Genomic DNA, 12,145 nt, shown 5'->3' with positions numbered 1-12,145 from the left:
TTTCTAATGTACCTTCCCAGAATGCTAGGCTCAGTGGTCAACCTGCCTGTAAGCTGTGTAGTGGTATAGTCTAGGCATAGGGACACAATATCTATAGTTAAACTCGATTGTCTTGTTAAAATAATCAAAAGTGTGATGTAGGTGATGATGTAATAAATATGGGCACCTTATAATCGAGTAACAGAAAATTGAGTTTTAATAATGTAACCAATTTACTATGTATCTAAATATAAATACTTCTTAGCTGTTCTATTTCCAAGTTCAAATTGGTTTCTGGGTTCAGAAACCTGCTGAACACTCAGGATCAATATCTACTTTATTACCTTGATCCACTATGATTTAATTACAATATACAATTAATGTATAGACAATCAGATAATTGAAAGAATTCAACAGAATAATAGAACTTTTTTGCAGCCATTTTGACACGAAATAGGTAAACTCAGGTGTTATTAATGACATTAATGAAGATACTCTTCTATTTAGGTTCAGAGGCTAAATAGAACAGAAAACTGGTCTCATGGATACTTAGTAGCCTCATAAATATAGGGCTGTGGTCTGACCAACTGCTACCCATAACACCCCCTCTGCCGAGGTCTGTGGAGACATTTATGTTTATCTTCGGAGCAGCATAATTTCACCATCAGCGGCTGCAGATTTGTTACATCAGCAGTGTCAGTTTGTTTATTTGTCATCAGCATTACACAAAAAGTACTGAACCAATTTGCACCCAACTAGGTAGACAGATGGGGCATGGGCCAAGGAAGAATCCATTAAATTTTGGGGCAGATCCAGATCATTTACTATGACTGTGGTGTATGTTGTTTGACATTGGCCTTGTCGAGGGCCTTTTTAGTTTATATATGTGTCCTGCTGTCTTCAGATAGTTGGAAGAATTTTAACGAACTGAAGGAAAAACTTTAATTCAGTATAAGCAGCTGTGGACAACAGATACTGTAAAAATCACATTTAAATTTGTAGATCAATGCAATTAATCAACGTTTCCTGCTTTCAATTTTCAGATTTTTTATGCTGGTTAATCACTTCACATTGGGGTTTTTATTTTTTTTAGTTTATTTTTAAACACGTACTGGTTGGAGAGTGTTTGATTAAATTAGTTTATTTGTGTTTTAAGCATTATCCATCATTGCTGCATATTTGCTTCAGTACTTATTTTGCTACTTATTTGTACCCACTGGGCACATAATCACCAAAGTGGCAGCAGATCGGGACATCTATTCTCAGGGCCAGAGTCAAAACGCGGTTCTCAGACATCTATTCTCAGCAAAAAATGAAAACAGTTCTCTTTGTCCACCAAAATGAAAACAGTTCTCTTTGTGCTGCCTTTTTGTATGAACCTGAATCTGTTTTTTACTCTCCTCCCACCTATGTACCATGTGGTCTACGCTGGGCACCAAAGTAACACACAGAAGGGCAGAGAAAATTTCTAGGATTCAGGTACTGTGTGATCAGAATAAGTTATTAAGACAACAAAACTGACCAGCCATTCAATTCCAACTTTCAGTACTTAACATTTTCCGTTTCTCAATGCTACAGACACATTTCAGTCTGTCGGTATTCCATACCCACACCAACATAACAACTAGGCAAAACCATATGATGTTAATAAGCTGTAAAAACATTAGTAGATCACATTAGGCCGAGAGGGATCAATATTTTCACACCAGGCCGATGCAATGGGGAAGCATATAGTAACAATAAAATATACAGTAAAATAAGAAAGATATTATTGATTGAATATAATAATAATCACCCGAAAATAAAATTTTGCAAAAAAACAAAAAAAAAAAAGTTTAAGAGGAGATTTAAAAGAGGGTACAGCACCACACAAAGAGAAATGAGGTTCTCCAGAAACATAAAAAGGGAAATATTAGGTTTGGGGTGACTCATCCATGCAGCTGACGTAATCGATTAGACAACGGCGTGATCGGTTAGACAACGGCATGATTCCCTGGAAAACAGGCTGTAATATGCAAATTGCAAAGACTGATTATTATGCAATAGTATTTTATGACGTGACATCACACTGTTGTTACACTATAGACGATAAGGTCACTTTCAGCGACGCAGGGAGATGCACTGCAGTCTCCTGGCTTTTCCCCTGGCATCAATGGGCCATATCTCATTGACCTTTGACCTGACCGGCTGGTAGAAGCTGGCACAGTAGCTGGGTCCCTTGCAGTAATGGATGAAAGGGCTGTCAGGCTGAGGGTCTGCAGAGAAAGCAAAATCTAAGTTAGAAGGGAACCACATTATAGTTTTAAAGCTGCGTGTCATTGTGTGTATATGTATCATATCAAGTATCATTTTAACTGTGACAGTTTCTCAAAATTTGTGTAGATTGCTAAAAATCTTTTAAATCTCAGTCAGTGTTATTTATTTTACCTGCACCTCCTGCTGACTGATAAAGTCCAGTTAAGTTATGGGGTTACTTCTAACTGATGACTCACTCATTCCTAGAATAAGACTAGGTCAAAACCTAGTATATCACTGGACTGCCCTTTATCTGTTTGCTTCTCTCCTACTCTCGGTGCTTACATAAATGGTATTTTAATACAGCTGAATTCCCAATAAAGCTGTTCTCATTTACATGTTCTGTTTCTGTTGTGAGACAATGGAAAAAGTATGAAACAGTGACTGAAACATGACCCATTAAGACTATATGGCCTGCTGCTCTTCACTGCTGAAATCCTGCAATGTCGTCTGACAAAATCACCAAACGCATGACTATGCTGTGATTTTGGCTATATTTACCTGTTAAATTATTACTCAGAGAGAACATTAGAAGTTCATTCACGTCTAAGCCAGCGAGGCCACAGCATATGACTCAAATCATTTTCATACTCATGAAACCAGTCGGTGACCCCTCATGCCCTGTGGATGGGGGCATTGTCATCCTGTTTCTCCACTTATTTTTCAGGTTTTTCCTTTAATTTGTCACCCATCTGTTGAATCTTAATCTGCGCAGTAACTAATAACTTGATATGTTAAAAACATTTTCTTAAAAAATACGTTTGCCTCTGAAATGTAGTGAGGTAGAATTATAGTCACATAACATGAAAATGCTTAAGTAACATACAAGTACCTTAAAATTGTACTTAAGTACTGTAATTGTTCCCAGAGCAGGTTTCTAAGTGAAAAAGTTGACAGAGTGCGTACCATTTTGACAGTGTCGCTGCTGCTTCTTTGTGTGGCTGTCGGGTTTCTTTTTGTCTGCATCAATTGGTTCCGATCCCCTCAGGGAGCCTGCAGCCCCTCCTGGATTATTGTCTCCTTCCTCCTCTTCAGGCTGTTGCACCTCCTGCTTTGTCCTGTTCTCAACCTCTTCCTGTCCCTCCACAACTGTTTTCATCATATCCTGTCCTATGTTGGTTCTGTCAACAGTTCTCCTTGACTTTTTCGCCTCTTCTGTCTCCTTCACTTCCTGGTCAGCTTCCTCTGCCTGCTTCTTGATCTTTTTATCCAGGTCTACACACACACACACACACACACACACACACACATTTAGCAACACTTACATTAATAGATGAAAATATTCTGAACCTCTGCCCATTGCTATATTTAACTTTCTTGTTGTCTGACATTTCCCTATAGGTTCTGACCACTCAGTGGTTTCATACAGCAATACACAGTAACTCATCTTGCATCACCTTGTGAAGAAGCACACAATAACTTTTAAACTGAAGCTGTTGCATCGAGTTAACCAGTATAACACAGCCTGTAAATTAAAAAACAGACTTTTAGAAACATTGATATGTGATAATGATATAATGTAAAAAGGACACTGGTAGAAGATGTACAGTGGCTTAATTGCAGTGACTGGTCAAGTGACACCATCATCAACCAATCTACACCTGTAGTGACTGAGTCTAATGTGTCTAGATTGTTTCCTTTACTGTTAATTGAATTCCTTTGTTATTTGTTTAAATAGCCTGTAATGTACCAATATTCTGGGCATGTATGTATGTGTGTGTGTAATTTCTTTTGTCTGTTTTGTCTGTCAATTTTTCCTACCTTTATCATTGCTTTTAGTCAGTAGGATCGATTGAATTATGTGTGGTGTTGTCATATTATACTGTACCCCTCTGTTTAAATTTTTTATATATATTTATATGTTTCACATGAAAATATATATAAAGTAGGTTTTAGAGCTTTTTCTCTAAAAACAGCTGCCTGCTGTCGCTGAAAATGACACTATGAGAGGGGCTATAGTGACGCAACCATAAAATTGTGGTCTGACAGCTAAACAATGAGCGGAATCTCACTACAAAACTCTTTGCAGCCGATTGGAATTGCAGATTCAGCTGATAATACTTTGTAGGTTAATCTCTAACGGAGACCCATTTGACATTGTCACATTGTTCAAATATACATGGTTATCAATTATATCATGACTATCAATTATAGATGCTTGTATTTATTTCTAGTATTACACTTTGCTGTCTTTTTAAGTCACAACAATTACAGAGTAAGTCAGGCGAAGAAGCCACAATAAACTGTTAAAATTGAGCAAAAGAAAGCCACTAAATCAGCAGCTGCAGCAGAGAAGAACCTGCAGGGCTTCATGTCCAAAGACACACCTCTCAGCAGCCTGGAATTCAGCTGACTTTCTGTAAAATATGGTGGAAACCCACTTTGTGCTGGGGAGTTGAGGACATCCAAGGCGGCAAGAAATATGATACATGGAATTGCTACCATGACCAGGGCTGATGTCTTTGAAACAAAAAGAAAATACATATGAATTGCGTTGCTAAGTTAACAACTAAACAAACAAGTTACTTGTCCATTTCCTAAACATAAAATTATCAAACTCTATAGGCTAATCGGTTATATGGAGTTCACGAACTAGCCACTAGTTAATGGATGTCAGACATCAGCATTGTTACAAGTTGCGTGTCAGCATAATCTACCTGTAACACTTACAGTAGTGAGTCTAATGCACCTATGGTCCTGAGCAGTGTTTCGCTGTTGGTGTTAAGCATCAAGACTGTGCCCTGTACTGTTTTCCCTACGGTTTCTAACAGGGCCCATTGTTTTTCTAGCTGCATTTTAAGTACAGAATTTAGAATATCTTCAGAAATAAATGCAAATTAACCAATTTTGTATAGTCAAAATATTTTAATAAAATGTCCAAAGTTACTGAACAAAGAAAAAAAAAACTTGCATAATAGCAAAAATAATACAAACACCAAATATACCACAGACACAATTATCATGGCACCCTTCACTAATACTTGGTTGCAGAACCTTTGGCAACAGTGACATCCTATAAACGTTTCTTGTAGCTATTTAGAAGCTTCTTGCATCTGTCTGCTGGTAGTTTCTGCCACACTTCCATTGCCATGCGTTTAAGCTCTTTTAAATTTGCAGGAATCCTTTTTGCAATGGTGGATTTCAGCTCTCTCCCAAAGTTTTCAATGGGATTTAGGTCAGGACTTATTGCTGGCCAGTTTAAAACAGTCCATCATTTCCTTTTCAACCATTCTTTTGTGCTGCTGGATGTATGCTTTGGGTCCTTAACAAACCTTCTCCTCAAAACTAGTTTTCTGACTCTAGGTAACACATTTCACTCTAAAATGCTTTGGTAATCTTTCTACATTCACTGCCCCCAGTGCCAGAAGCAGCATAGCAACCCCACAGCAAGAGAACTTCCACCATGTTTTACTTTAGGTAGGGTGTTCTTTTCCTTATGGGCTTCCTTTCATCACCTATAAACAAACTGTTACATTGCATTCCTAAAGAGCTGCACTTTGGTTTCATCTGTCCATAGAACATTATCCTAGACTGTGGCTTATCTATAACATTTTTTGCAAATATTAGTCTTGCCTTTCTGTGCCCTTCTTTCAATGGTGGTGTCCTCCTTGGCCTTCGCCCATGGAGTTCTACTTGGTTTAGTGTGGGGCGTATGGTATGGGCCATGGCCATCGCTCACGATTGCTTCAGATTAGCCTGAAGGTCTTTAAATGTCTTGTGTGGTATTTTTTCTACAATCCGCATCAACCTTTGCAGACTTAACTTGTTGAGTTTTTCCTTAGCACCATGTCCTGGAAGCATTTTAACAGTTTTATGGATTGTGAATCTCCTTGATAACATTACAAATTGTCGAAACACGGATTACAAGATCTTTGGCGATTGCCTTGTAGCCTTTGGAATTGTTTTTTGATAAGAGCATTTCTGATGCTCTCAGACAGCTCTCTTGTCTTCACCATTATGAAAAAGAAACTGGAAAGTAAAACCAACGTTCATTGGTTAATTCATGTCATGTTGTTGCAAAGTAACTTTGGACATTTTATTAAATATTCTGATTATACAAAATTGATTAATTTGCATTTATTTCTGAAGATATTCTTGCTCCAGCAGGTACCAGCCCAAGAGGTTAGTTTGGCTGTGGTAGGGACATTTCTACTGCATACCATCTCGGGATTAAACCTGACAAACACTTTCTGTGTATGCAGGTGTCAATTGGTGGTTAGGAGTCCAGGTTGTTCTTTCAGAACAATCCCAGAGCTGGGATCAACAATCTCAGGGCTTGCTAGGGTGGTTATCGGGCTGAGGTTCACGAGGATGAGAATTAGCCACATCATACTGATGGAAGAAACATACATGGTTACAGATGTTATCAGTGGCACAATATTGGTTTAGTCCTAATAGAAATGCACTGGTAGCAGGTTAGGTCACCCATGCTTGTGCCCAATTTATCGGGGTGGATCAGATATAGTGAGCTGCAAATGGCACTGAGGGCTGTGGACGGTGGATTTGATCTGGCATCTAAGTGATATCCTTTGAGTTTTGCATGCAATTAGTACTGACCTTTGAACTCTGTTTACTCCGATATCTGGCACCTCAGTGTGCTTCGAGAGTTTGTGATGGGTAACTGTCTGATTCTACAATTCTACCTGGTATTAAGCACGGTTATTGTTACTCAACTACTGGATATTGGCACCTCCAGGTGCTTACAGGTTTTCTAATCGTTTATGACCTAACTGGGATGCAATCCCCTACAAGTCCCATGGTGGTTTTGTCTGATTTATTTCGGTTAAGGTGCACCCATTTGAATTTGCGCTCTTTCTGACCTTTGCTAACCTAAATTTGATGCGCGACAGGAGAAAGTTTGTCCATGGTTACATAGTAGCTTGACTAGCGGGGAAGGAACTTGCAAGCAACTCTTACTGTATGCGGGCCAGCTTGTCAGTTGGACAAAAGTGTAGTACCACATTTTGTCCCCCACTTGGAGTTTGTCATGGCAGGCTTTTTGGTCATAATAGGCCTTTCATCCCTCTGCACTGCTGTACAGATTTTTTTTGGTGAATGCGTAGGTGGCCTGGAGGTGTTTGCTGAGGTTGGTAATATACCGGTGTTCCCTATATGTCATTGCAATGCTAGCCTCACTTGGTTGGTAGAGCAGGTGCAACGGGAGTGTCTTCTGCCTGCCTGTCATTTTGAATGGAGATAACCCTGTCACTTCATGTGGGGGTATTCTAGTGGTCATCAAGACCAAGGGCAGTTTGACATCCCAGTCTCCATGGTTGGATACCACGTACTTTTTCAAGATGTCGACCATGATTCGATTGGCCAGGTCTACCTGCCCAGATGGCTGATGTGAAAGTTGGCCTTCACACCTAGTACCTGCCAATGCTGATGCATAATGTCTGTGGTGAAATGTGTCCCTCTGTCAGAATTGACATAACTGGGGAGGCCAAACCTAAAGAAGATATTATTCATCAGCAGTTACGTGGTCGCCTGGGCTGTGTTTGCAGACAGTAAACATTCCACCCATTTAGTGAATGCATACGTAAAGAAGTATTTGTTGCCTCTGATTGATTTATTGAAAGGCCATTCCCTGAAAAGTTGGAGCTCTGACCATGAGAGGGAGATACAGTGAAGGGGCAAGGGCCCTCTGTTTAGTGGGTTTGATGGTTGGAACTGGCAGCAGACCAAACAGCCTTTGATGTAGTCTGCTATGTCTTTCTGCCTTTTTGGCCAGTAGGCGACTTGCCTCAGTGCCTTGTATGTCACCTTAGTGCCTTTGTGGAATGCATATGGGGAGTCATTGGAATGCATTAACATCACTCTCCTTTGATTCCGAGGCACCATGAATGCAGGAGAATTGAGTTAATTGAAAACGTGGACAAGGATGCCTTTGATCACCTGCAGGGTTGAATTTGCATCAAAAAAAGGTGTTTAAAGTCCAGGATTGAGGTGAAGTCAGTGTTGGGTTATGGCGTGTGTCAGAGGGTTGGAAACGTAAAAAATAATTTTTTGAATGGCAGGATCAAGTTCTTGAAGAGACGCAAGGTCAGAATCGGAGAACGCAGGTAAGACCAAGATGGTAGTTGGTCCAGCCTGGTGTGCAGTTGTTGCAGCCTTGGCTTGTGACCGAGTGATAGCGCAGATTGCGGGGCTGGGAGGGCAGGGAAGAGAGTCAGTGTCAGGCAGAGACTCCATGTCAAATACCATCCAGCGTGCTTTGCTTTGAACAGTTCTTTATGTTTGACCAGTTTCCTGTTGGAGGTTTTGTTTGAGGGCAAGAAAAGCTGAGACGCCTGTAGTTGGGGTAGGTGCAGGTCACAAGTGTCTTAATACTCTGTTCCACAGCCAGTTGGAGCATGATAAGAATGCCAGCAATTTCACCATATTGGGATGATTGCGGACCTAGTTGGAATTTTGGGGCTCATATGATGTCTTGTGGAACCACACGACACCTACACCTGCATGGACATAAGTGTTATGCTGAAATGAGACATGTGTGCTAATAATGTCTTTGCAGATGTTTTAGTCAAAGTAGTGGTGGCATGAGGGTTTAGGTGGTGATGGGTCATAGACTGGGGTGATTCCGGCAGGGATGTCGTTGGAGCTTCGTTGGCAAGCTGCAAGTCCTGTGGCCAAATACTCCCTATCGGTATTTGAAGGAAGAGATAGAGCGACTGGGAGCAGTGGGAATTGACTCAGGGGACAAACCGAAGAAACTAACCACAATCTGGGACTGTACAACCACATCAGCTCCCACCTGCAAGTTAATATCATCAAGCCTGAGATCAGTGACATATTAAAGCGCACGTGTCACATGGGACTCTGGCAGACTCTCTCATCGAACAGCACGCCATTCATGCTGAAAAACTTACGTGTGCAGCAAGACTGGACATTGTGCCAAAGATTGTCCAGACAACAAAGGACCAGCTGGACATCATGCTGATTGACTAGAGGCGGAGTCGAGGAAACAAATGTGCAACCTACACATTGAACACGTGAGAATGCCAACACACACACACATAACATAAATATACATGGCACAAATCAGCTGATAGCTGATGCAATAAACCTTGTTACAGCTAAATAAGACAGGCAAAGTTGCATTATATGCTAAATACTCAAATGATGCTTAGAAAAACATGCCAACACAAACACTGCTTGTTTATGATGCATTAACACAAGAGCAAAACTTACCACATCCTCAGACACAGAACACATAAAGCCTCAAGATTTACACTGTACATCACAAGTTTCATTTGGACAAGACGAAGATCATGAAGAGAGGAAGTGGAAATGACATACTGAGAATTAACCCATATATACTGAGAATTGACTCAAATTCATTTTTCGTGTCAGACACATCTGAAATTCCTGATTTGAGTGAGGTTCCAAATTGCCTATGGGTCCAAAACAAATGTGATGACGGACTAAGGAAGGGCGTAGAACCCATTCTGATCACACCAAAATCCTCATACAGGCCTTGTCAAAACCAATATCCATTGAAACAGGAAGGTGTAGTGGGCATTACAACTGTTTTTACCTCCCTCCTCAAAGCCAGAGGGTAGCGCCCTACTGCGATAGGGTGATGATTTGATGATTTGTTCACCAACAAAAGAAGCGTGCACACGAGACACATTGGCTCTATTGAAACATTTGGCTGAAAATGGCCATAAAGCAAGCTTGTCAAAACTCCAGTGGGTTTCTCAAAATGTCACTTTTCTGGGTCATGTGAGAGGGCAAACCCCTCTCACCCAGAAAAGTTGAAAACATCTGTAACATCCCAAAACCTGAAAAAAAGAAACAGGTAATTCGTTTTTAAAGGTATGTAGTCCTACTGTAGACAGTGGATTCCAAATTATGCAAAAATTGAGGCACCATTAGCAGCTATTGATCATGGACAAGTCCTCACAGCAAATGACAAAGTTAAATGGACACCAGAAGCATCTGATGCATTTGAAGGCCTAAAAACAGTGCTACAAACCACACCAACATTAGCCTTGCCTGACTGGACGAGACCATTTACCAAGACCGTGGACGACAAGAATGGTTATATGACGTCAGTACTCTTACAAGAACATGGGGGGTGACTAAGACCAGTAGCTTATTTTCATCCAGATTTGACTCTGTAGCTGCAGGTTTAACAAGATGTCTCAGAGCTGTAGCAGCTGCTAAAGAAGGCTGTTTTAGCCCCACGAGACGTTGTGGGTTGCTCTGATTCTGCTGGTTCCACATGCTGTGTCACTCATCCTATTGGAACAAAAACATCACATCTGTCAGCGGCCAGATGGTTAACATACAATACTGTTTTGTTAGAAATGCCTAACATCACTGTGGAAAGGTGTACTGTTCTTTAAACCTGCAACTCTCCTGTCCACTTCAGAAGATGGTTAGACACATGACTGTGTTGCTGCCAAAACTAAAGTGTGTTCACAAAGCAACAATTTACACTGACAGCAGATATGCATTTGGTGTTGTTCATGACTTCGGCACTCTGTGGAAACAAACTTTTTAACCTCATCTGGCAAACCCATTGCAGATCACCAACTCGTCTCTGCATTGCTTGATACCATCCAGCTCCCAGAACAGCTCGCTGTGTGTAAATGCAAAGCTCACACTAACAACAGTGACCAAGTTTCACAGGGGGATACAAAAGCAGATGCAGCTGCCAAGAAGGCTGCAAAACAGACAGTGACTGCTCAGTGTGTTTCTATGCCTGATAACACACCATTGACTCCCACAGCTGACCTGCAGGAAATCCAGAGAGCTTCTGCTGATGAAAAGACACTCTGGAAGAGAAGTGGCTGCAGATAAAATGATGTTGTATGGTTTCTTTCAAAAAAACAAACCCTGTTTACCTAAATATCTTTTTCCTCACTATGCTAAGTTGACACATGGGAAGGACCATGTGCTGAAAGGGGGGATGTTAAATGAGATTCAAAGATATTGGTTCACAAAAGGATTCTCTAACTTTTCCCAAAAATATTTACAAAGTTGTGTGATGTTATGCTACTAACAATATAGGCAGAAGTATCGAGACAGACCAAGCAGCTCACCCATGACCAGATAAACCATTTGACCAATTAAAAATGGCTTGAATTGAGTTAACACCAAGTGAAGGGAAAAAGTAGTGTCTTGTCATCATTGACATGTTTTCTAAATGGGTTGACGCTTTCCCAACAGATAAAAAGGATGCAGCAGTAGGAGTTAAGGCTTTAATTAGTGAAATCATTCTGAGATGGGGAATTCCAGGTGAAATCAGCAGTGATAATGGTACTGTATTTGTCAGTGCTGCTCTGAAGTGCGTTGTTGAGTATTTTGACACTAGCATGAAACAACACTGTGCTTATCATCCAGCCAGTGGTGATGCTGTTGAGAAAGAAAATGGTACCCTTAAAAACAAACTTGCAAAATTTGTGATGATACAGGACTGCCCCGGACAAAAAGCATTACCAATTATTTTGATGCAAATGAGAGCAAGAATAAGATCATGTAATGGTTTAAGTCCTTTTGAGATCCGGTTTGGCAGACCACCCAACACAGGAATTAGGCCTGTTAAAAGGCAACTCCCAAGCAGCAGCCAATGTGAAGATGAAATGGTGCGTTATTGTGCAAACCTGTCCTCTGTACTTTTTAATGTTCACAAGCAGGTGATAGCAGCCCTAACTGATGCCAGCTGAAACATCATTGCACGACCTGAAACCTGGCGATTGGATTGTGGTGAAGGACCTGAGGAGGAAGAACTGGAAGGCTCGAAGGCGGAATGGTCAATTCCAAGTGGTACTGACCACTGAGACCGCAGTGAAGGTTGCAGAGAGAGCCATGTGGATACACGCTAGCCACTGCATGAGAGTTCCTCATCCAAGTGCGCATCTGC

At 40.8% G+C, this 12,145-nt stretch overlaps 1 protein-coding gene across 1 annotated transcript in view; it reads right to left on the bottom strand.

Moving 5' to 3' along the window:
- Positions 1-1,727: 1,727 nt before the first annotated feature.
- Positions 1,728-12,145, bottom strand: part of pde1ca (phosphodiesterase 1C, calmodulin-dependent a) — a 57,490-nt gene continuing 47,072 nt past the window's right edge. Inside the window, exons 16-17 of the mRNA XM_040127583.1 lie at positions 3,181-3,489; positions 1,728-2,234 (exon numbers count right to left, since the gene is read on the bottom strand). Coding sequence (XP_039983517.1) covers positions 2,080-2,234; positions 3,181-3,489 — 464 coding nt within the window. The 3' untranslated portion in view covers positions 1,728-2,079. The remainder of the gene's footprint in view (positions 2,235-3,180; positions 3,490-12,145) is intronic.

This window comes from Xiphias gladius, chromosome 5 (genome assembly GCF_016859285.1).
Source record: "Xiphias gladius isolate SHS-SW01 ecotype Sanya breed wild chromosome 5, ASM1685928v1, whole genome shotgun sequence".
Taxonomy (NCBI): domain Eukaryota; kingdom Metazoa; phylum Chordata; class Actinopteri; order Istiophoriformes; family Xiphiidae; genus Xiphias; species Xiphias gladius.
This window is presented reverse-complemented; position numbering and strand designations above follow the sequence as displayed.